The following is a 26,037-nucleotide window of genomic DNA, read 5'->3' on the forward strand; positions in this document are numbered from 1 at the left end:
GCACGAAGGGGAGGGAGAGAGGTGGTGGAGGGATGTGGCGAGGGAGAGGGGCGAATCACACACATGGGCATGAACACACACACACACCATTCACACACACACACACGGATGGATATTTATTTTAAAATTTTATTTGCACATTTAAACCCATAATCTGTTCTAAATCATTTGATTGTATAGCTTTTATAATAGTTTGTTTTATTTTTAGAAAAAGTTCTTTTACTTCGGGACAACTGAACAAAGTGTTAAAGAAAATGCGATGCTGGTTTGGCACAGACTTCTTGTGTGTTCTGTCTCTCCCGTTGGCTCACACACTCTTCCTCACTCTGAACGTTCCGTCTATGCCTGAGACTGAGACAGGAAGCCAGACACACATGCTGAAATAATTTCAACAAATATCAACTCTAAACCAACTTCAAGCAGTCAAAATGGCAGGGCTGGTTCAGGCACTGCTGCCTTCCCCAGCTTGTTGCAAAGGAGACAGCATGGACCACACAAGGCAAGAATGTTGCCGTGTTCATAAAAAGCTTTCTTTTTTCATTATTCATGCATTTACTTGTCCAGTGTAACGGCACCTACTGGTTTCGACTGCCCAGCACCCAGCCCCCTTCTTCTGACACAATCACTCCAGTTTTCCTTTGGTGAATTCCCTCACTCCCATCTCATCCACAATAGATGGGAGTAAGATGACCTCAGCTCCAGGGCCAGAGCAGGGCATACAACTCAAACCAGGCCAATCAGAGCACTCTCCTCTTGTGACTGGAGTGATGGGCTAAGAGATGGGTGCCTGGCCTGAGCCAGCCAATAGGATTCTATTCCGGGACTTACAATGGAAGATTGGGAACAAATTTCTTCTCACTTGACTTAGAGCTGTCAGGAAATGAATCTGGAGAAAAGGCAGTGAGAGGATAATCTGCCAGAAAGAGAAATCGGGAGAGATGATAACCAGTTTGATGGAGATAGACACCTTCCTAACATCATGGTATGTACATCTGGACCTGGTCTAAGCCCTGCTCCCAGCCAGTTACAAGAGTCAACAATTCCGTCTTCTGCTGAACACAGTGGCAGTTGGTTTGAGTCACTTGTTTTTGGCCACCTGCATGGCATGCAGGATCTCAGTTCACAGACCAGGGATTGAATCTATCTACCCTGTGTGGAAGGTCAGAGTTTTAACCACTGACCCACGAGGGAAGTCCCTGGGTCACTTATTATATAAAGAATTAATGAGAGCATACATTATTATTAGACAGAAAACTAAAATACTGGAGGACCCGATTCAAGGCTGCTTGGTGGGCATCTAGGGATGGAAAGCATTTTTGAAGGATGAGAGAGAGGACAAGAACCCTTTTGCCACATGCTTGGTATGTGGCCTCAGCTTTTTCACCCTCAGTTTGGAACACTCTGTTCTGTAACAACATTAATATTAGGTGCTTCTTTCATCTTGATGAGATAATATTCCCTATTGTATGCATGAACTATTCATCACAATTTAGTTTATAAAGGTATTGTTGTTCAGTGGCTCAGTCGTGTCTGACTCTTTGCAATCCCATGGACTGCAGCACCCAAGGCTTCCCTGTCCTTCACTATCCCCCAGAGCTTGCTCAAACTCATGTCCACTGAGTTAGTGATGCCATCCAACCATCTCATCCTCTGTTGCCCCTTTCTCTTCCTGCCCTCATCTTTCCTAGCATCATGGTCTTTTCCAATGAGTCGGCTCTCTACACCAGGTGGCCGAAGTATTGGAGCTTCAGCTTCAGTCCTCGTAATGAATACTCAGGGTTGATTTCCTTTAGGGTTGACTGGTTTGATCTTCTTGCAGATATATATATATATATATATATATATATATATATATATATAAAGGTGAAGGAATTATAAACCTAGATGTCCAACCAAAGGGGACCAGTTAATTTGGAAATCTGTACAATAGAATGTTCTGGACATATGAAAAAATGTGATATATAGAACTGATTTATGGAGAAAAGTGTTCATATTATATTAAAGAAAGATGTTTATAAAACTAGAGTATGATTCCATTTTTAAATACATGTGATTACATATAACACAGAAAAGTGCCTAGAGAGAGTATGGATTATCTTTTAGCAAAACATAGGTGATTTGTATTCCATATTTTCTAATATTTTTCTACAATACATGTGGATGGCTTATATGTCTTGTCCTCTGGGGCTGCCATAACAAAATATGCAAAAGAATGGTGGGGAGGAGGTGCTTAAAGAACTGAAATTTGTTTTCTCACAGTGCTGGAGGCTGGAAGTCTGAGATCAGTGTGCCGACCTGGTTGTGTTCTGGCAAAAACTCTCTCTTCTTGGCTGACACATGGCTGCTTTCCACCTGTGTCCTCAGAAGATTGAGTGAGAGAGAAAGAGGTAGAGAGAACATGAGGCGGGAGTTTGGGGGAGTTCTCTGGTGTCTCTTCTTGTAAGGACACTAATCTCATCCTGGGGGCTCCACGATCACTATCTCACCTAAACCTAATTGCATTTCAAAGGCCTCATCTCAGGGGTTGTTGTTCAGTCGCTCAGTCGTGTCCTGTTCTTTGTGACCCCATGGACTGCAGCACATCAGGCTTCCCTGTCCCTCACCGTCTCCTGGAGTTTGTTCAAGTTCATGTCCATTGAGTTGGTGACTCCATCCAACCTTCTCATCCTCTGTCATCCCCTTCTCCTCCTGCCTCAGGCTTTCCCAACACCAGGGTCTTTTCCAATGAGTCGGCTCTTCACATAAGGTGGCCAAAGTATTGGAGCTTCAGCTTCAGCATCAGTCCTTCCAAGTTTTCAGGGTTAATTTCCTTTAGGTTTGACTGGTTTGATCTCCTGGCTGTCCAAGAGACTCTCAAGAGTCTTCTCTAGCACCACAGTTCGAAAGCATCATTCTTCAGCACTCTGCCTTCTTTATGTGGGTTAGGGGCTCAATATTTGAATTTGGAGGTGGGGGACAAAATTTAGTCCATAGCTCTTTGTAATAAAAAATAACAAAACAGTTCTTTTTACTGAATGAGACTTTGCAATACAATGAGCAATATACACATAGCCACAACAATGTAAAGAGCATTTGCTGAGTTTCAGTTTTAGGATCAACTCACAGATAAAGCACAGAGGACTGAATTATGATACAGGGCAGAATAGGAATGTCACTTGTCTGGATAAGTTGGAAGTAAAAATGGAGAGAAGGTAGGTAGAAAGGAGACGAAAGAAGATTGGGAGGAGGCGGGGAGCTAAAGACCAGGCTGGCAGCAGCACAGTCTCAACTTGCCAGGTGGGGAGTCCAGAGATCCTGTCCCCTTGGAGGGAGCACAAAATAGTGTAGATAACAGTAGTTGAAGTCACAAAGACAATCATAAAAGGAACCCAAAATAAGAACATTTTTATTGGGAAGTAGGGAGATGTATCCATGTGTTAGATCCTCGTTTGTCAAAGCAAGAAGCCAGTAGGTAATGTCTAGACTTTGGAAAACCACAGACTTAGAGGCAGAAGATTATTGTTTTGATGACGAAGTGGTCATTCTCAGAAGGAAGAGGTCTAAGGACTGTCGTCACCCCCAAGAACTGGGCTGTGAGTTTGGGAATGATGGAGCATGGGCCATTGCTTTGGACTTGTTGTTTTACTTTGATTAAAAATGTAAAATATACACAATTTAAAAGAACTATAACTTCGCCTGTTACAGATGATAAGGGACAACATCCTGCTGATCTCATGGGGGCTCTCAGTGAGGGGACAGGACTCACTGACTCACCGCCCAGGCCTGTTTCCAGGATGAAACTAGGATTCAGATTCATAAAACAACCCACGTCTGCAGGACCTTGAGGGGTGGGTGGTGGAACAGGTGAAAGAAGCCCAGGGAGTTTCTCAATACAGTGAATCTCTTGTGTATGATACTGTACTGGTGGATACATGACACCATGCATGTGTCAAAGCTTGACAATATAAAGAATGAATCTTGAGGTATGTAAATTAAAAAAGCATTTAGGAGGTCAGAGGATCCCAGGATGGCAGAACATGGCAAGACAATGTACCTGTCTGACAAATGTGTGTCATGGCCTCAGGGAAACGGGTTGGGGGAAGTGGTGCTGACCTGAGTATCTTTGGAAATGTGTGACCAAGGGGTTGGGGGAAATGGTGCTGACCTAAGTACCGTTTCTTTGGAAATACATGACCCTTGATAGGATGTGATGAGAAGGGCACTTTGCCTCTGGAGTCTTCCTCCCCAAAAACCATCACCCCAGTCTAAACCATGAGAAAAACATCAGGCAAATTCTGATACATCAGACATCCTACAAAGTACCTGACTGGCACTCCAAACTGTCAAGATCATCAAAAACAAGCACAGTCTGAGGCTCTGTCACAGTGACGAGGAGGAGCCTGAGGAGATGTGATGAATAAAAGTCACGTGGTGTCCTGGATGGAATCCTGGACCAGGAAAAGGATGGTATGGAAAAGCTAAGGAAATCTGAATAAAGTTTAGACTTTAGTTAATGATAGTATATCAACATTCATGAATTAACTGTAGCAAGTATACCACGTTGTACAAGATGTTAATAATAGGTAAAGCTGGATGTATGGAAACTCTACTATTTTATCAGCTTTTCCATAAACATAAAAGTGTTATAAAAATAAGGCTTATGTTTAGCTTTATGTTTTTTAATAAGATGCAAAGAAGAATGGGATTCTTTTTCACCTTTGTGTGTGATGCCTGGGGCTGCAGCCATGTGACATTCTAAAGCAGAGACTGAAAACTTTCCTGTAATGGGCCAAATTGTAAATATTTTAGGCATTGTGGACCATTTAGTCTCTGTAGCAACTGGTCAATTTTTTCAATTGCACAAAAGCAGCCAAAGATGATGTGTAACTAGACTGATGTGGCTGTGTGCCAACAAAACTTTATTACAAAACCAGGCAGCTGGGGATTTGATCCCTGGATCATAGTAGTGTAGAAGGCACTGGCTTTGGGTCATGAGGATGGTGGGTGATGAGGCGACCAGTTGGCTTGATTTTTAGGTAACTGCTGAGGCTCCAGTCTCCAGGAGGGCCCATTGCCTGCCCCCGCCCCATCTCAAGTCCATGTGAGACCTGCTGGAGGCCAGGAGGGGCTCTTCCTGTTTCCTGCAGCACACACCAACCTTGGGGGTGCAGAGGGCAGGAGGTATCTTGTCACGTGTCCCTGGCACACGGAAGATGTGAAATATCTGCTTATCAGATTGTCTCTAAATGAAACTTTCACTCCTCTCTTGGTCACGTGGTCTACCTGGTGTTCCTAATCCTGCTGGATTTCTCTGTGCCCCCACTTCCACCTTGTCTGGTGCTCAGCCTCCCCCATTCCAAGGTATCACACTGCCTGGTGAATCCCCTTGCTGCCTCTGCTCATGCAGTCACCTGGTTTGGTTTCTAATATCCTTGTCTTCCTTTCTCATGTCCTTAAGCTCCAAATCCAGCCTTCATAAAACTTCTGGCTCCGGACAGTCCAGTCTTCTTGCCCTCACTGTCTTGGGCCATGATCCCAGGCTGTGACTCTGTCTCTAGAACCAGAAGGTGAGCTCACTGAGTTCAGGATTGGATCTGATGCACCAGCAGCCTCCAGCAGGGCTCAGAAAATGCTTTTTTTTTTTCTTTTTGCAGGGGCTGAAGGGCAGTGAGTGCAAGGTGAAGCTGCTCCCTTCACTCAGATCTTAGCATCATGCTTGGCAGCTTATAGATGCTGTTGTTGTTTTTGTTTAGTATTGTTGCTGTTGTTTAGTCACTAAGTTGTGTCTGATTCTTTTGTAACACCATGGGCTGTAGACCTATTCTTTTGTCCATGGGTCTCTCTAGGCGAGAATACTGGAGCGGGTTGCCATTTCTTTCTCCAGGAGATCTTCCCGACCCAGGGATAGAATCTGGGTCCCCTGCATTGCAGGCAGATTCTTTACCACTGAGTCACCTGGGAAGCCCTTCAGTAAGTAATAGCTATAGAGGTTTTGGCCATTATTGGGCCAATACAACAATGTCTGCTTTAGCTAAACTCAAAGTGGGGAGGAGTGTCATCTTTTTGGTTAGAACTCATGACTCCCCTCTCAGGTGGGGGACAAGCTCTACTCTGACACTATGGCTTGGGGAGGTGGTGTTGTCTGTGTGCTTGGGACCTGAAAACTAATCCAGAAGCTTCGAGGGATATTCAGTGATATGAAAACTGTCCCAGAGAGCCTGTTATTAATAAGTGGCTAATACTTACGTCTTCCAGGCACCCTTTGGCATTATCCAATCAGAATCCACCTCACAAGCACTGCTGTTAACCCATTCTGCAGACCAGGTGAGCAAGGGTCAGCAAGGGGAGTGGCCACCAGAGAGAGGCACTTGGGTTCCAGAGCTGGGCTGGGCACAGCACCATGGTCCCTGCTCTCACCAGCCGAGAGTAATGAGTTCTCTTGGTGTCTCCCCAGTTCTTTGTAATCTGAGGCTTATCTTCACTAGATAAGGGGAACAGGTAAAGCAGAGGTGTGTTCTGGCTTGATCATAGGGCTCTATGGCCCAGAAGATTACAAAACCCTGGAATGAGGCCAAAGTGTTCATCCCTGGAGATCGACTCAGTTTTGGCAGATTTAAAAAAACAAAAAACAAAAAACTTGGACTAGACATGAAAAGTGTTAATCGCTCAGTTGTGTCTGACTCTTTGCGACCCCATGGGCTATAGCCCGCCAGGCTCCTCTGTCCATGGAGTTTTCCAGGCAAGAATACTGGAGCGGGTTGCCATTCCCTTCTCCAAGGGATTGAACCTGGGTCTACCCACATTGTGGGCAGATTCTTTACCATCTGCACCACCAGGGAAGTAATAAGAAGTAGTAGTGGGCACTGCCTCAGCCAGACCCTCTGGCATCTTGTCCCTGCTTCCACGTGAGTGACTGCTAAGGGCTTGCACCTGGCAACGTCTTCAGGGGGCCACCCTGGGACCTGGGGGACCCCTCTCTGCCCCACTCTTAGGCAGGAAGAACCCGGAGCATCTGAGAGCCTGCTTCTCTTGGGGGGAGGGGAGGTGGATCTGCATCTCAGAGCTTGCCACAGATCCCCTGGAGATCAGCCTGAGGTGGAGGCTTTGCCTAAAACAATCCCCCTTGCACAACTTCTCCCTCTGCCCTTTTCCTGACTCCTTTCATTGTCTCCCTTGGGAGCACAACCTGGATACATGCCTTCACACAAGTATACGCCTCTGGGAAGAGCCCCACCTGAGACAATTTCTTGCAGCCCTTATCAGAGCTTTTATCATGTCCTGGCAGATGATATCCCAAGAGGAAATATACAATGTTTTACAAACTCTTTACCCCGACGAGGCCCAATGTACTCCCTGCCTGTGCAAGTGCTTTCACTGAGCGCCCTGAATGCTGCCTGAACTAAAACAGAGAGGTCAATGGAATTGCTTAAGGCCACAGAGCAGCCCTGCAGAATTTGCTTCCTGCCCTCGAAAGGCATCCAGGGTTTGGTGCTGAGAGAGGCAGAAGGTACAGGGGAAAGCAACGCAGCTCAAGAAAGTGGAAGAGCCTGGCTCCAAAGAATTGTAAAATTTATTGTATAAGTATTGCAGCTTTTCAGAATGTCATCATTGCCACTAATGATTACTGATACACAACAAGCGATTTCATCAGGCCTGTGGATTGGCATCCAAATACAGAGTCTTACACAGCAGCAACGTGGGCACTGCACCCAGCGTGCCACGGAGTTTACACACATGTAACTTGAACAGAACTTGGGAAACGGGGCTGCAAAAGAGAGCGGTTCCAACACCAAGGGAGCAATGTAAAAGAGTCGCCATCAGCACAACCACCGTGGAATCAGGCAGGCAAATGAGAGCGCAGCGGGTCCTTCTGAGCTCTATAGTACAGCAAAATTTGAAGCGCAGTTTCCGGAAAACCAAACTGAACATTTTTCTCTCCTTTATCACCAGGATGTTTTATGGATCTGGAAGCTTGGTGTTGCATGTAGAAAAAAACAAATTCTCTGAAACGTACAATTCACAGAGCAGACAGACAAGGAGGGGAATGGGTTCGGTCCTTGGCCTGCCCCGGTGTTCGCTAGACGTGGAGGGGAGTCGCTTTCAGCCTCTGGCAAAAACGTGAGGACGTGGACGGCTCTGAGTGCACTCTGCTAAGGCCGTCTGTGTAGACCTGGGCTTTGCAGGGGAAATGTTTCCTCGAGAGGAAATGTGATGATGGAAATACAGGGAAATAACGTGAGTAGAAAAAGCTGAGCTCCGCCACCTTCTCTGAGCCCAGCCTGGTCCCCCTCCAACCAGCCACTGCCGAGGACCCCTCCTCTTCAACCTTCTCCTGGAAAAGGGGGCCCTCCCAAGGGATGCTCAAAGGCCTTTCAAGAATAAGAGCATGACAGGCAACACCGCGAGGAAGGTTGTATCCTCAGGGCTCTGGGTTCGGCAGGGAAACCAAGAGCTCTGCAGAAACACACCCGTGGTCTTCTTGGGAGGTGCCCTGGCCCTGACAAGTTGCTCCACCATGAACTCCTGCAACTGTCATCTGCTGCACACGGAGCCCAGGCATGATATTGTGGCATCGAGGACTGGACTACAATACTGGGGCACAACAAGGAGAGGGATGCTCTGCCCTCAAGCCAGCTGAGGTCAGTAACCCCCGCCCCTGCTTCCTTTTCTAATTCATTGCCCATCTGGCAAATGCAGACCACACCTTCCCCCCCACAACCCCAGTAACAAGATGCAAGTTTTAGCTCAAGAGGAAGGACCTCGGGGACCCCTTGGTCTGGCCTTCATCTAACGCTGGAAACAAGGTCCGCATCTAGGTTCTGACCCAGATGGGAGTTAAATGCTGACAGGAGGCTGGAGGGGTGGCCTGACCAAGGGAGGCACAGCCAGGGTGGAGGGAGGGTGGGTGGGACACGGCACGAGGGTGATGGGGGCGTTTTTAAAGCAGTCACCTCTGTCGCCCACGAGTGGGAAAGGCAGGCCTGGGTGAATTAGGGGCGCTGTCCAGGAACACTGCTGCCAGGGGACAGAAGGGGTCAACCGCTTCCTCAGTAAGGCACTAGGGAGACGCTTCACATAAAGGAAAGACACATTAAAAAAAAAAACAACTTTATAAATGTGTCCCTGTACCTTTCAGGACAAACTCTAGGGATGTCTCTGCATGAATGATCTTTACAAAGAATCTTCAAGAGAGAGGCAGAGGTTAGGCTGAAGACCCCACAGAGAGGCAGGTTTTATTGTCAAGGGACCAGAACTTTCTGCCAGGCTGGTGAGCGGGCACTCAGACACCTCAGTCACCTATTGGTCATCATGTTCTTAAAAGGTGTATAATAGAAATAGTTCAAATGGTCAGAACTTCAAAACTGTTCTCAAGTTTTTCAAGCAATAAAAAAGGTTGTTTAAAACAATAGTTATTGCCTCTTATCCTTTTCTTTTCTGTTAACCGGCTAGTTGGGATTCTGTCGAAAATGAAGAGACAGTTCTGCGGGATGGGAGGGGCGGGGTGGGGGGGGGCGTGCTACTCTCTTGCCAGGGGTGTCACCCCATGGAATATGAGCCCGTCCTTGGTGGCAGGAAGGACTCTCATTTGCTCAACTCTCTCCCGGTCATCTTCATCTGCACACACGCACGCCACCAGCGAGGGGTCCCACCAATATCTAAGCAGTAAAATCCTGGTAAATAAGAGTTGTGTCTGACAAAGACGCTTGTGAAAACACAGACACACAAAGACACCAAAAACGATGGTTTCCACGGGGAAGGGAATGAAAATGCGAAAAGAGAGAAGGGGAAGAATTCTGCTTCTACATCCTAAAGCTTGAGTTTGTGTTGGTTTGACGGTTTTTCTCATTTTCACCCTTTCGCAGTGTCCTGGGAGAAACCTGGGCATACCGCTCTTTCGTCTCTGGTCTTCTGGTTATGGGCCTGTTACGTGAGAACCGATACAAAGACAGGGGTGAGGTCACGCGGCTAGTCCTTTGGGCCTTTCCTACACGCCAGCAGGCTGCACCACCTCAGCTGGCGCAGTGTGGAGCTGGCTGAACTGCCGAAGCATCCTGCAAGCCCGAGCCACCTAACTGCCTCTGGCAGGGCTCTGGCGATGCAGGCAGGGAGCACCTTGGCGAGCCCCTTCCTATGGGGACCTTCATGGTTCAAAAAAGAAGAGAAAAAAAAAAACACCCAAAAACTAAGATTCCTTCAGTAACAGTTAATCTTCATTTCGGGAAGAGCAAAGCCCACCTTTCTGGAACTTGGGGCCTGGAGTTAATTTTTCCTATTTCATTTGCGATCCAAAGGCTGTCCTGGCCCAGAGGAGGGCTAAACAGGTCTCCTTCAGGAGGGAATGTAGACCGAGGTAATTACCTATCACTAGATGAAGGCTTCCACTCTGCAGGAGGTCAGCCCTGGGGAGCCTCTCTCCAGCCCCAGCGTGGAGCCCACGCTCTGCCTGAAGTTGACCGGGATATTCCGACATTTCTCCCTTAAAAGTCTTGACACACGTGGATAGAAGTTTCCATCAAACAAGCACTGACATATTTATATTAAAAAATAGTGCAAAAGCTCAACATTTATATAAATAACTCTAAACCCCTGCTTTGTAGTTTTTTTTTCTTTACAAGGTAACACACACTTTCTCAGTTGGCACTCAAAAATTGCCATTTTTTTTTCTCTTCTAGTTCAGAAAACAACTTTTTTTGTAATAGGCCTCTTCTAATACAAAAATACTCCTGCCCTCGCACATACAGTTTCTCTTATTTTATATATATTTATATATATAATATTGCAGATCTTTAAACAAAGGTTTTGTGCAAATATGTCTTTAAAGTTAAGTGAAATCATCATAAACAAACAAAAGAAAGTAAGCATTCACGCACGCAGCTCAACTAGAAACAGAAAAGACTAGTGTAGAATATTTTTTTTTCTCTTTTGCCTTCAAGACACAGCTCAACAAAGAAACGTGGGGTGGTTTTTTTTTTTTTTTTTTTTGCTTTTTTTTTTTTTTGCAAGCTTTCTTAGCTTGTGCATTCAGACCAGACAGAACACGTAAATATTTATACACAGAGAGGTGGGGGACAGGGGGAGGAGGATGGTTACGCGTCGCATTTTCTGTGTGTCGCCCCGGCCTCCTCTCTCTTTTCTTTCAAGAAGTGCGGAGTGATTTGCGGTTTTTACCTACTGCGGCCCCGGCCCGCCCTCGGGACTCCTAGAGGGGGTGTCCCTTCTGTTTATCCTTCTCTTTGCTCCAGGCCGCTGTGCTCTCCAGGGGGGCGATGTGTGCGGGGTGCAGCCGGGTGCCCTCCAGCAAGGAGGCCGGCCCGCTGCTCTGCTGGTGCTGGAAGGTGGAGGCGCCTGGGTAGTGGCCGATGACCTCGCTGTAGGTGGGCGGCGGCCCCTCCATGCGCCCGCCGCCCCCGTAGCACGTGGCGCTGATGCCCGAGTTACTGCTGGGGGGGCAGGGGCCGCCCAGCATGGCACTTTCCATCAGGTCGCTGTCGAAGATGGTTCTGTTCGGGGGTGCGCGCACTGACTCCCGGTTCAGCTCCAGCTGCTGCTCGGGGTCCCGCAGCTGGAGCGTGCAGGGGCCCTGGTAGGGCGGGGGCTCCTCCCCGTCCGACAGCGAGATGGTGGGTGGCAGATCGATCTCGTGCTGCAAGTACGGGTAGGTGGGCTGGAAGCGGTGGAAGCGGTCCCGCTGGGCGAAGGCGGGCACAGCCAGGCGGTCGGTGGCCCGGGGTGGGGCGTACACCTGTGGCTGGAGGGCAAGAGCCAAGTGAGGGTCCTTCCCCCACGTGCAGCAGGGCCCAGCGTGGGGGTGGGGGTGTTGGGGTGTTGGTGGAGGGTGCTGCCTATGACTCTGCTCTCTGGGGAGTGAGGATGGGGGTAGGGAGCGGAGTCCGGAATCCAGCGCCTGATGCCTGGAGAGCCCTGGAGTGTCCCACAGTGGCGTCACACGAGTCCTTCAGTGTCGCAGAGATTAAGGGCTGCTTGCTGGGGGTGGGGAGCGCACAATGTCCCGGTGGGGACCATCCCGGCTGCCCAGGAGGGTTCTTCAGAGAAGAGAAGGAGTGGGCCTCGAGCAGCCACTCTACTAACAGGGGAGGTGCCTCCGGCCTGGGGAAGGGAAGCTACTGGGCAGAGGGGCGTCCACGACAGCGGCCTCGGGCGCAGGGGACGGAGGGAGTCCCCCTCCATCACTTGGGAGAGTGATGGAGGGTAGGCAGCGCTAGGACTCACCTCTGGAATTCCATTGCCTGACACCGTGCTCTCTGAGGGCCAGAGGCATCCTTCCTGTATGGGTAGAAGGCCACAATCAAGATAATGAACATATCCATCACCCCAGAGTTTCCCTGGGGACCTGTTTTCTTGAGGATCCCCAGATAAGGCGGTTATCACCTGCAGTCTTGCGGGGTGGAGGGCGGGGGGCGGGGGGGCGTCGCCTGGAAGATTTTAATTTCTTATATTGCCGCTAGGGGGCTCTGTGAGTCTCAAAACCATCCCATCAGGAAAGCAGTTACCCGACACAGACTCACTGGGGTCTAGTTTATTCCCGGCGTGTGGATACAGAGAGCAGATACATACTGTTACTGTTAATATGGTAACCCAGGGCCCTTTCGGTACTGATGTTAGGAATGCCTTGGTGCCAGGCACTGTGCTCAGCTCTTTAAAGCACTAACTCAATTCTTCCGACAAACACCGTGGAGCTGAACGGCATCCGCCCAGCTGCTAAGAGGCAGGGCTGGGATCCAAACCTTTTCTGCTGCTTCCAGACTCATTCGGACTCAAGCAGGCCCTGGCAGGCTCTGTGGCCCCCGGGTGGGCCCCTGGCACAGCCCACATGGGCATCAGGAAGTCAGATGAGGGCACACCTACCTGCTCCCCATTCAAGTTGGGAGCCCTGGAAAGGGGTGCAAGCAGCCAAGGTCAGCTTGGATCAATGTGAACTTGCCTAAAACCCTTCTGTGAACCCCTCCATCCAAGGTTCAAGCCATCTCTGCTCACCCACTAGCCCAGGGAGTCTCCACTAGGGAGCTTAGGAATACACCAGTCAATGCTGCGAGGCCCCACTGCAGACCCCAGAATCACCGCCATCCTTGTCACCTGACTAACCCCAACTTGTGCACCTGGAGGTCACCTCCTTCTCCAGGGAGGCCTCCAAGGACCACCCACCCACCAGAGGCCCCTCCCCAGGCTCCCACGGCATCTCTGCTCCTGTGCCAGCTCGGCTCCACTGTGAGTAACCTGGCATCAGCTTGCTGCCCTGCACCTGCCCACTGGCTGAGTCTTAACTTACCCTGTTCCCTGACTCAGTGAATGGCCCTGACACCTTTCCAGGTCCCAGTGCCAGACCCATGCGCTGCTTCTGGCAGCTCCTTCTCTCGCTCCCTCCACTCCCCAACACTTCCTTCTCTTCCTAAAAGTATCCCTGGAAAGCCTGTCCAGCCTGCTCATGGCTTCTCCATCTAGATCAGGGGTCTGAAAGCTGACTCCATCAAGGGCCGGGGGGTCTGTCACGCCACTAACACGGCTGCTGCCGGTGAAAGCAGCCATGGTAAATGTCCAAGGGAATGAGGCAGGAGAACCTGATGGAGCGGGCAGCCGGCCCAGGTCTGTCTATACCCAGGTGGCCTCCGACCTGCCCTCAGCTGCAGACTTCGAGCTGCGATCTGTCACTGCAGTGGCTGGCATCTCCGCTGTCATCATCATGCGGTATTTTCTAGCTTCCCTGGCACAGCACCAGCCGGGACGTGCGGTCTCAGGGCACAGGGCTTACCTGAACATGAACCCCACCCTCTGACAGATGAGGAAATGAACTCCCAGGGGTCACCCTGAAAAGAGGCCACAGCAGGACAGCTATGGCAGGGGTGGTCCCTGTGCCAAGCAGAAAAACGGCTGTATCTGCGTCTCTCTGGGAGGTCATGGGGCCCCAAGACTGTGCAGATGTGCCCTGTCTAGCAGGAGCCCCAGGGGAGCCGCTACACGTATTTCAGGTCTAACAAGCCTGTGTTTACCCAGCTGGGCATCCCCAGGGGCCCATGCAGGTGGCTGGTAGATGTCGAGGGGTACTTTCCTTTAGCCTCAAAGGTTCAGGAACCAGAACCTGGATCCTGGTCTCCATCTGGGCACGAAGTCCCAGTGCTGCCCACATGGCTGTCCCCTTCCCATGGTGACCAGGATCCCTCACGTGGGAACCTCTGCCATCTCCCCAGCTCTCACCACTAACATCACCCTTCCTGTGACCATGCGGGGGGGTGGGCAGGAGAGAGGCGAGCCCCTCCCATTTTACAGATGTGCACACTGAGGCTCAGAAGGGGTGAGATGCCCCGTCCTGGAGCACAGCTACCAGGCTGCAGTCTTCCCGTTTGTCCAGAGTACCCTCTTTTGCACCAGGATCTGAGAGGGGTAAAATAGGCCTCAAGCTGTCACTTAGAAGCTATGTGCTGGGACACGCTTCAGTCGTGTCCGACTCTGTGCGACCCCATAGACGGCAGCCCACCAGGCTCCCCCGTCCCTGGGATTCTCCAGGCCAGAACACTGGAGTGGGTTGCCATTTCCTTCTCCATAGAAGCTGTGTAGCTTCAGGCAAATGTTCCCGCCTCTCTGAGCCCTAGTTTCTCCTAAGATGGGCAGATCACTAAGTGCAGATGTGGCAGTGCAGCTGCTGGCTCCGTCCCCTGGGAAACAGCACATAAACACACAGGTGAGCCTCGGATGCTTCTGAGCAGTAGCACAGCGCCCTCGGGTACACTGGGCCTGGGGGTTGGGGTGCCCCGTGTTCGCGGTTGAGGGACCTGAGCAGACGTGCTCCTTGCCCTGGCAGCCTGGCGACGTACACAAGTGGAGATGCCCAAACCCGCCAGGGATAGGCCTGCCAGCCCGACGTGACCAGAGACGTCCCTCAGAGCTGAGAGGCCACGCTGGCTGCCTCGGCCTGCTTCTGTCATTGCCCGCCCAACACAGGCTCAGGGACGTGCTCCCCGCAGAGCCCCGGGGCTGCCCTCTCTGTGATCTGCAGCCTGCCAGTCACACACCTGCTCCTGTCCAGGTTGTTACACTCCACCTCACAGGTGTGGAGATGGAAACTGTTTAGAAATGGACTCTGCACCGCCTCCTGGTCCATCTGCTGAGGAACACCCACCGGCAGGCAGGGGTGGCCTGGAGGCACAGGTGAATGAGGGGGGACGTGGGTGCTGAGATCTGGGGGAGGGCGAGGGCCCATCCTGCTGGGAGCTGCTCCGTCTGCCCCAATTGTGAGCACTCAACCCCAACACCACATGCACTTGATGGGGGCATCCAGGCCCCTGGAAGCTCAGGCACTCACCGAGGACAGGGCATCTTCCCTCCTCCTGCTCTGGCTGTGCCGGCCAATGAAGGAGCGAGCGGACAGCTTGTAGTGGCTCAGCAGACACGTGATCACCACCACCATCACCATGACCACCACCACGATGATGGTGATCTCAACGAACTCCAGCTCCGCTGCAAGACCAAGGGGACATGTGAGACGTTGGGGATCCCAGAGCAGGCAGGGGCTCGGGGCCCGCTTTCCTGAGCACCCATATGCCCCAACACACGCACACACCAGCACACACACCCCAACATCCCTATAACACCCCCAACACTCTGCCACACCCATACCCACAAACACAAACACAGATAACACACCCACGCACAGACATATTTATCACACACACGACGCACAGAGACACCACCCTCGACAGGATGGGAGGGTATGAGGGCCACCCCCACCTCAGACGGGAGGGTATGAGGGCCACCCCGACCTCCAGGAAGAGGCCTCAGAAAAACCACATTCCGGGAGGTTGCAAACACTGCAACTCTCATTTCTTTTTTTTTGGGTTGTTTTGTTTTTTTCCCCCAGAAAGCGGAAAAACCCTCAAGTGCTGGAAAAGGAAAGAGGTTATTTTGATCCTGCCAGAGTCAGGGCGGTTTCTGCTGACTCCAGCGGGTCTGTGTCGGGGCCGATCGGCAGCTGGCCATGCGCCCTGCCAGCAGAGCCCCCAGCAGTGGCAGGTGAGAGGCTGGGGGCCCGGGCAGTGACCTGGCTTTGGGGGCCGGGGGGCACAGCCAGCCTCCCCTGGTCCGAGGCTGCCCACGGACAAGCCAGGAAATGTGTCTCCCCAGATCCCAGAGGGCAGGCAGGAAGACCCTCCCCGCCCCCCCGCCCCCTGGCACTGACAAGCAATTAGCCGAGGTCTCCCCAGGGGTACAGGTTCAAGCTCAGGGCCACTGACTCAGCGCTTCCTCTTCTCAGACAGACACACGGAAGCTGGAGGAGTGGGGGCGGGCGAAGGTGGGGCCTGGAAAGCAGGCAGTGAGGTGCGCGGTGTCACCGTGTGCCATGTGCCACTCACCCGGGGCCTGGCCAGAGCCTGGGAGGGCAGCCCCTCCTGCCACCAGCCTCTGCTTCCAGCGGGAGATCGACGCGTCCCGGGTGGACGTTCCTGCTGGTTCAGCAGAACCCCTCCGCACGCAGCCCGCCCACAGCCCTCTCTGGAGCCCTGGCCACCCCTTCTTCCTACCCAGGCTCTGTGGGACACCCACCTTCTCCCACCATGTTAAGCCTTTTTGCCCAGACGTGCCAAAGTCTGCCTGATGCTGTTAGCTGAGTGGGTCTGCCCCCTGGGGGACCCGTGGCAATGTCTGAGGACACGAGTGGCTCAGACTGGTGGAACTAGTGACACACTAGTGACACAACCGAAGGTGCTCCCAGAACCTAGAGGGTGAGAGCCAGGGTGCTGCTTAACAGCCTACAGTCCACAGACCACAGGGACAAAGAATGTGCCGGGGCTGAGCGTCTCTGTGCAGCGCTGAGCCTATATACGGTTGACTTTTCATCATCCCGCCTCACAGATGAGGGGACCCAGGTTCAGGTCATGTGACAGACTGCTCGCTGGTGACTCCCTCATTGGATATCCACCGCTGCACCCAGAATTCCATCTGGAGCCTGGGTCCTGGCTCCAGCCGGGGGGGTTGGGGGTGGGAGCCACATCCTTCTCTTGCCCTGGGAGGGACCAGGAGGGACGATGAAGTAGACAGGGACTTCAGTGAGTCCTTCCTGATGCCCTAGTAGGCTGGGCCCCGCCTGGCGGGAAATAGGACAAGCCTCAGACCCTCAGAGGGACTCGTTCCCTTTCCCGCCAGGAGGGTGCGGGGCCTGAGCTGGCAAAGGCCAGGACGTTGGCCTGGAACCCAGTGGCTGTGGCCACACCTCCTGCCTCCCCAGACAGGCTGGTCCGGGGCCTGTGTGCTAGGGCCTGGGATAAAGCTGCCCATTCAGGGGACACACAGGCTGGCTTTGTGCAACACCCACGCCCCCTCCTCAGAGGGGCCTGCAAACCCTCCCCCAACACCGTGCACTCTTCACCCCGGCCTGGACTTGGGGGTAGGCACCCTTGCCCTCCTCCGCTCGTCTCCAGGGGCCCTGCCCACGCCTGGCCTGAAGCAAGGGAGGTGTCTGCGTCTCCATCCCAGGCCTGGTGGCCTGCAGGCTCCTGGCCAGGCCGCCGCCCTCCTCCAGGTAACATCCAGTGAGCAGGCAACAGGGCTGGAGGTGTCCTATTGGGGCAACAGATGAGGCCCCACAGGCCGAGTGGGCATGAACAAAGCCCACAGCTCTCCTGACCCCCAAAGGGTGGGAGGACCTGATTTCTGGGGTGCAGTGTCAGAGTGAGAGAATCACCCCCAGAAAGGAGCCCAGGGTGCTGAAGACACTAACATGACCGCACTGGTTCCTGGGCCACAACCCCACACAAATCCACATGGGGGACGACCGGGCGAAATTCTCAGGAGACCACGAAGCGCTTCCAGGCTCTATTCTGGAAGCCAGAGGCCTGGGGTCGTGGCCAGAAGGGAAGGGAGACTCCTAAGGGTTGCAGAGTCCCTGAGGTGGCTCCAGGGCCGGCACAGCACTTCATGGGGATGCCCAGGCTGGCTCTGTGACCCTCACTCACTCTGAGTCCTTCCCGGTTTCCCCACGTGGAAGGGAGAGGCTGTGTGGGGGCCCACATGGTCAGCACTCAGGGAACACTCCCTCAATGTGACCATGGTTAGCAGGGGCTCCCCAGCACACCAGCCAAAGCAAACAAGGACAGTCCAAACCCATATGTCTGAAGAGAGAGGATCAAGCAGGACCCAGCTGGATATTCCAGGGTGTGCAAAGACATGGGGTCTTCCTAGGTGGTGTTAGTGGTAAAGACTCCACCTGCCCATGCAGGAGACGTAAGTGATGGGTTCGATCCCTGGATCAGGAAGATCCCCTGGAGGAAGGCATGGCAACACACTCCAGTATTCTTGCCTGGAGAATCCCACGGACAGAGGAGCCTGGCAGGCTACAGTCAGTGGGGTCACGCAGAGTCGGACACAACTGAGCGACTGAGCATGAGCAAAGACATGGAGACATGGGGAGAGGGAGATTGAGGGGGTCAGGAGAGGCCCCCCGGCCAACAGGTGATACATCCCAACCCATAAGGCAAAAATAAGCCTAGGCTGGGTGTCTTGACCTTGGCCATGGGGTGAGGGGGCTCTGGTCCCCTGGATAGCACGGTGAACTTTCACACTCAGGGTTCTCCTTCCTAGAGACTCTGCCTTCAGGGGACATGAACTCACCTCTTTGGGACATGCATCAGAAAGCATCTGCTGGAATATGGGGCAAGTGGGGGGCCTGAGGGCATTTGCATCCACAGTCCCGTCCCCACTCAAGCAACAAACACAGCTGTGGGTGGCCACCCTCTTAACACAGGCTGTGCTGTCCACTTGCCCCAAGCTCCACCTGGGCCCTAGTTCTGCTTGACCTCATCTGTCTGGCCCCTCTGGATCTTCGTGCTCAGCTCCTCACTCCTGCTCCCACTGCAGGAATCACTATCGAGCAAGAGCTCCTCCCCATCAGGTCCACAGGGTGCTCCAGACATGCACTGCTAGCTGGAACCCCAGCGGGCCAGACAGCCCCCAGGCAGGCAGGGCGGTGCAGCCACAACTCCCCATCTCTCCAGAACCCAGAAACAGTTGGTGAAGCTGCCTGGCCGTTAACGCCGGCAGCATATTCAAAGTGTTTTAAAAGCAACGAGAGGCCAAAGTCTGCAGGATGGGTGGCTTCTAGACTTCCAGCCAAGAGAGGAGTCCCCAAGACACAGAGCCACACCGATCCTGCCTCAGCGTCCTCAATCTCACAGGCTTCCCTTTACTTGGATGTGGGACCAGGTGCCCAGCACACTGGCGGAAGGCATAGGTCCAACCGCTGCCCTCCACTCAGTTCAAGTCTCCTGTGACCACGGGGCTCACAGCAAAGCCTGGTCACAAACAAAGGGGAATCAGAGCAGGAGGGGGTGGCGGGCTGGTCCCCAGCCCAAACTCCCTGTTGTCATAGCAACCACTCACTGGGACTACAGTCAGGATGCTAACATGTACAACATGTGCACCACCCTGCGCTGAGCCCACCTCCCCCAGGTCTACGAGCGCCATCACCATGCTATTGTGTAGACGAGCCAACCAGGGGACAGACAGAAGTTCCTCCAGAACAAAGGGCAGGGCCGGTCCCAAATCCAGGAGTGAGAGGGGAAAGGGCCTTTATCTCCTGATAAATGCTCCCAGCTTTCCCAAAGTACCTGTCAGTTCTCCCGCCTATGTGGGAACACCTCAGAAGATGCCTAGTCCTGCATCTGCCAGCTGCTGGCCGTGTGACCCTGGGCATATACATCCCTGAGAGCTCCAGGAAAGATGAAAATGTACATGTCAAGGGCTCAGAACAGGGCGGGAGACTGGGTGATCCACTGTCACCACCGTCACAACCCCCTACATGCCTTTGGGACAGCAGGCTCCCCTCATCCAGGCTGATGCCCTGGAAACACTGAGCATGCTTTCACGGGCCTCTGTCCCAGAGTCAGTCAGAAAAGGTCACCCAGGGTGGTGGCTGGACTTAGGGGCACCAGTCCCGGCTTAGAGGACCTGTGCAGAGAACAGGAGTCTTTGGGGAGGAAGCATCACACTTCCCTCATTCTGATCTGGGCGTCAGGTCCGCTTCCCATGGGGCAGCGGTCCTGTCATTTTTATTGGTAATTTCCCCTTTGGGGCGGGTGATGGATGCAGCAGGTTCTCTGGGGGTGGCCAAGCCCATCTTCCACATGCAAAGTAAGGTCACTCTTATTTAATTGAGGGTCTTCTTTCCTCGTGAATAACTTCAAATTAACAGCTTCGTCCGCCTCATTGGAGCAGCCTTACTGCTTTTGTGTCTCCTCCTCCAGAGACGGATGCAGTCACTTTGAGGTGTGCATACGGGTGTCTCTGGTCCTTTCCCAGCTCGCCTGACACTAGTGAGGGGTAGCGTCTGGGAGCCCCCTCAGGGTCAGGTGTGGCCCGAATCTCTTTGGGTATCATCTTATTGAATCCTCAGCTGCATTCTGTGAAATAGACACTAATATGACCCCCGCCGCCAACTTTACAGATGAGGAAACTTGAGGCTGTGAGACGGGAGATGACTGGCCAAAGGCCACACAGTTCAAGACCCCAGACCCTCAAGCCTGTGCTTTCAGGGATGGGTTAGGCCGACAGCCCCACACCCAATGGTCCTGGGTACCGTGGTCCCAGAATGTCAGAAACAGTGTTGGTTCAAGTCAGGCGCTTGTGGAATGGGACTGGTTTCCAGGGTAGATCGAGACTGCCTAGAGGATCACTTGCCGTGTGGTCCATGAAGCCAGTATCTTGCCCAGTGGTCCCCACCTCCCCACCAGCACAGAGGAAAGCCACAGGATGGTTGTTAGAAAGGCCTCATGCCATGCATTCGGGGGAGCTCTGGGCACCTCCCACAAAACTGCATAAAGACACAGCTGCCTTCTCCTCTGTCTCTATCTGAGTGCCAAGCACCTGCCCAGGACAGGACATCCCTCCCCACTTAGTTCCCACAAACCCCCGATGGGCAGTGTTGGTCCTGTCAGGCCAGGAGTCAGAGAGCAGTCCTGACCCCATGGCTTCCTTCCCTGGCAGCTGGGGGAGCCAGGATGAGCTCTCAGAATGTGTATTTTAAAATAAAATTAAACTGAATAAAAATTCATGTGAGGCTTTAAAAGGAACCCAACTCTATCAAAATATAGTTCTCAAACTCTCAACCAGACTTTCGATAAAGAACATACAGGACCACACAAGTGACCTGGGATACTAGCACATTAAATGCGACCCGGCAGGTTTCCATGGATAGGAAGTCTGTGGTTTCTACTGGCGACCGGATTGCAAGTAGCTGCTGATGCCCTGTGGTTTGGTACCCGTGTTCCTGTTAGGGGTGGTTAAGGTGAAGATGCAATTCTTTTGCAACTAAGTTTATGGCTCCCTGTTCTGAGTGATGGAGCCAGACCAAAACCAAACGCAGGAGCCTCAGTTCAAACCCCTGTCTGGCTGCTTCCCGGCTGTAAATAGGGAGAGGGCTGGTGCAGAACTTGCCATGCAACGTGTGGGCACAACCATCACTGGGTTTTCAGTTAATCATCGGAAAAGCAGCCGGATGCTGGAGATCTTTTCTCTTTCCTTGGCTAGAGAGCTGGGCCAGAGTCCACCCAGCTCCTGCCAGCCCACAGGAGGTTTCCAGACCAGACGACCCCCCCTACCGCCCCCCGCCCTGTGTCTGCTCCGGGCGGAGGGGCAGCCGGCGTGCTCCCTGGTTAACAAGCAGTCCGTGCAGGCGGCCCTGTCTGGCCTCCTGGCCGCACACTGAGGAATTAGGAATTGGCACTGTCTGAAATTTATGAAAATCTAATCTCGTTAGGCCTGCCTGGATGAGACTGGCCGGGGCAGGCCTCATTGTCATTCTGAGGAGCCCCAGCCAGCCTGGGGTTCCTGCCACTTCATTTACTGCCCCTCCCCCCCACCGCATTTGAATAAGAACCCAGCTCCTTTTCCCCCCTGGAATTTCAAATAAAATTGAGCCAGACGTCAAAGGAATAACTTTCTGATCACTCCTGGTGCCATTTCAAACACCCCTGACGGCACATTGATTTCTTAGGGTAAGACCGTTTTGAGTAAAAGAACGGATCTTTCTCTTAAGGTTCGGGAGGTGGGCAGAAATCTAGGCCAGTTTTCTCATTTTTAAAGACAGACTGTACGCTTACCCAGCCCCAACTCTGTGCCAAGCATGCAGCTGGGCGCCAGGCGCCTGATAGCGGAGCACGTAACCATGAGATACTGTCCATGACGCTGTCCAGTGCTGGGTGCAGGGCGGCGGGGGAAAGCCTTGCACTGGGGCCTGGGGCTCCCCGCATTGCTGCTCATGGCAGAATTCGGAGCACTGATTCAGAACACAAAGTGTGCCCCCAAGATTCCTGGGTTCGAATCCCAACTTTGCCACTTTAACTGTGACCTCAGGCACATCACTTAGTGTCCTCATTTGGGGGAGAAAACACAGAGGGCTGACCCAGTCCCCATCCCATGTGGCTGTGGTGAGAACTGTATGGGTCGGTTTGCAGCCACAGACTCAGGTTGGCAGCGCCTCTGCGAGGAAAACACCTGGGAAGCCTCACTATGTGGAATCCGGAATCCTAAGCCCTGGGCCACACCTATCCTCTGCCCCATACAGACCTGAGCTGGGCGGTGGAATCACAGTGGCTGGAGAAGGCCCAGCAAGGCAGATCCCTCTGCCAGCACCGTAGCTGACAGATGGTGCAAGCTGGGAGCATCTCTGAAAAGCAAAGTAACAATCTCTCAAAACTTTCAAGTGAGAACTCCTGACCAGACAAATCACCTCCTGGGTATTTATCTCCACACACAGGTTTCCTGGGATTCTCTGCCTTTAGCTCTCTGCTCTAGTGAGGATTTTGTTCTGTGCTCTGTGAAAAAAAGTGAAAAAAAAGTGAAAGTGTGAGTTGCTTAGTCATGTCCGACTCTTTGCGACCCCATGGACTGTTGCCCACCAGGCTCCTCTGTCCATGGGATTCTCCAGGCAAGAGTACTGAAGTGGGTTGCCATTCCCTTCCCCAGAGGATCTTTCCGACCAGAGCATCTCCTGCATTGCAGGCAGATTCTTCACCGTCTGAGCCACCAGGCAGGGAAGCCCCTGTGCTCTGTAAGAGGACCAAACACAGCCCACTCCAGGACCTTTACATGAGCCCCTCCTTCGGTCTGGAATGATCTTACCCACGAGCCTGTGCTTGCTCCCCCCTCACCACCTTCCTGGTCTCCATTCCAGTGTCACTTACACAGGAAGCATGCTGAGCATCCTGTCTGCATCAGTGTCTGTCCTGGTCCCTGGGACTCATGTCCCAAGCCTGCTTCACGGTTCTCTGTAGCTCTCATCAGGGGCTTGTGCCTCTCCCTCCCAGAACGCCAGTGTCCATCGCTCATTCTCTGTGTCCCCAGCACCTTCCCCAGGGCAGGCACACAAGAAATGCATGGCATAAAGGATTACAGTATTCTCAAGTATAAAGAGGAGCACAGGAAGGCCCACTGCAGGTGAAAAGGCAAAATCCCTGGGAACCACTTAAAGTCTGCCCCCTCCAAGGGGCTAACAACCTAGGAAGGCGCTGCTAGCAGATTTGTGTACAATGAAAAATTACACACAATTTGTGCTTCTTCCTGAGCAAGAGAAGCTATCCAATGAGACGGGACCATCTTTGTTTAAAAAAGCACAGACGTGTGTATTTTTAAATAAAAGTGATTCGGGTGAAGCATATGAACTTCTGTGAGTGACTACATGCAGCTACATGGCCCAAGGGCCAGGCATGGTTACCCTGGGGGTGCCCGAGAGGGGATGGCTCCTTCCTTATAATACACACTCCTGCACACTCACCTTCAAGCACGTGCAATTACATTCACAGTAATACAGACAAAGCGTCTGTCGGTCTCCAAACCAGGTGGCTGATCCCTGGAACAGAGCTTCCCAGAGGACTCCTGGCAAAGATGCTGTCATCTTGGGTCTGGCAGCACTTCTCGGGGTTGGGGGGAGGCTGGGTCAAGCCCCTCAGCCTGGGATTGAAGGCAGTGGAGCCCTGGCCTCCGGTGCCTCTGATGGGCCCTGGGAGTTTAGGTGCTGAACTAGGGTTGCTCTTCGTGGGGCAGGCGAGGGCCTGATCGCCCCTTCACGGTGCCCTGGCTGAGGAGCCCAAGGTGATAACCAGGTGCCAGGTGGTCGTCTAGTCCACTTACCTGGAGAGGGGAGACAAGTGTGGCTGAACACAAAGCTGCCCTGTGAGACTGTGTCTCCTGACTCTCTCCAGCACCGGCTGAACTGATGGGACACTCTGGGGATGAACGTGTTGTATTGTAGAGCAAATGGGACGACAGAAGATGGGCCACACTCACACCACTCCTTCCGTCCACCTGAGCCACCTACAGCCTTTCCTCCCCTGGCTGACTCCTTCCCTCCCTTCCCTCTTCCCCCGCTGGACTGCGCCTGCGTGCACAAGTATGCATGAACACACACACGCTTTTCTGCTGGGCTTCCCCCCGATCCCTCCCTGAGCTCCCCAGCATGCGGGCATCACTCTCGCAACTCCTGTCTACCCTACTCTGCTCAAGAGCATCTCAGGATGGGAGATCCCAGCTCTGTGGCCTGTCCAGTGGAGCCTAACAGAGAAGGCTCCACACTGGCCTGTCCCAGTGTCGGTGGAAGCATTCGGAAGCCCAGGGGACCATACAGTCAAGGTGCACTAAATAGCCAGCCAGATACAGGGCCAGGTTTAAAGGATGTGAACGATAAGTCTTCAGTCCCACATACCCTTCTGTGCTGTGCATCTCCTTTAACTAGTAAGACACCTAGTCCTGCATGTAGGCGAACTGCCTTCTTGAACCCAAGTGGCAAAGTGTGCAGAGCTTCACTCATTTCTGGGCTTCAGCCCACACATCCCGAGGTCACCTTGCAGGAGGTCACCTGAGAGAGGGCTGCAGCTGGGTGATGGGTGAGCCCTGAGTCTCAAAGTGTGTGTGTGGGAATGGGGAGGTAAAATCAACTCCAGGGCGAGCACAGGGCCTGTGTAATCATTTTAGAGCCTCGTGATTAAACGCTCCTTCAATAAGGAAAGACAAAGCCGTGCCTTTTATCTTTCTTGCTATTACCCAAATGGAAAGAACTAATGGGATTTTTTTTCCTATTGTCACCGACATCGAACATCTTTAAACACCCACTGTCAGCAAAATATCAATCACCGTTCGAGAGTTATTGGCGGAATGGAGTGAATTTGCGGTGAGAGAGAGTGGTTTCTGTCAATGGACACGGAGGTGCAATGGAAAGTTATTTAAAATAAATCAAATGCGCTTTGTTAATTGAGGAGAGGAGGAGTGGGTGAGTGAGCTGTCTGTGGTGGCAGCGTCAATGACCGTAATCAGCTCGGAGGGCGTCGTGGCAGGACCTATCAAAATCTAAAAGGCACGCTACCTTTCCAGCTTGCAATTTTAACTTCTAAGATTGTATCCAACAGAAAAATCCGCAGAAGGACCTGAGAGCATACATGTATAAGGACACTTCTGCAGGGTTTTTTGTGACTGTGAACAAGCAGAGACCATCTAAATTCCACTACACTAACCCTCGTATATATGTATCTCACTGTCTTGGCATTTATAAGACCCCAAAATCCCATTCCTGGGCATGTATCCAGAGAAAACCATAATTCAAAAGGATGTATGCACCCCAGTGTTCACTGCAGCACTATTTACAACGGCCAGGACATAGAAGCATGTCCACAGACAGAGAAATAGATAAAGGAGACGTGATACATATATACCATGGAATATTACTTGGCCATCAAAAAGGAACATATAGTGCCATTTGCAGAGACTTGGATGAAACTAGAGACTGTCATATGAAGTGAAGTAAGTCAGAAAGAGAAAAAGAAATATCATTTATGCATGCATGCATGCTCAATCATGTATGACCCCAGGCTCCTCTGTCCAAGAAATCTTTCAGGCAAGAATACTGGAGTGGATTGCAATTTCTTCCTCCAGGGGATATTCCCAACCCAAGGATCAAACCCTGTCTCTTGCGTCTCCTGCATTGGCAGGTAGATTCTTTGCCACTCTGCCACCTGGGAAGCCCATTTCACTTATATGTCGAATATAGAAAAATGGTACAGATGA

General features: G+C 52.3%; 1 protein-coding gene across 6 annotated transcripts in view; it reads right to left on the bottom strand.

Annotated features, from left to right (window-relative positions):
* Positions 1-7,531: 7,531 nt before the first annotated feature.
* PMEPA1 (prostate transmembrane protein, androgen induced 1) overlaps positions 7,532-26,037 on the bottom strand; it is a 57,403-nt gene continuing 38,897 nt past the window's right edge. For all 6 annotated transcript variants that reach the window (XM_025263751.3, XM_025263750.3, XM_044927795.2 and 3 more), the window contains 3 exons: positions 15,296-15,450; positions 12,211-12,264; positions 7,532-11,728 (listed from right to left, as the gene is read on the bottom strand). In XM_025263751.3, the coding sequence (XP_025119536.1) occupies positions 11,180-11,728; positions 12,211-12,264; positions 15,296-15,450 (758 nt within the window). In that variant the 3' untranslated portion in view covers positions 7,532-11,179. The remainder of the gene's footprint in view (positions 11,729-12,210; positions 12,265-15,295; positions 15,451-26,037) is intronic.

The sequence above is a fragment of the Bubalus bubalis genome, chromosome 14 (genome assembly GCF_019923935.1).
Source record: "Bubalus bubalis isolate 160015118507 breed Murrah chromosome 14, NDDB_SH_1, whole genome shotgun sequence".
In the NCBI taxonomy this organism is placed as follows: domain Eukaryota; kingdom Metazoa; phylum Chordata; class Mammalia; order Artiodactyla; family Bovidae; genus Bubalus; species Bubalus bubalis.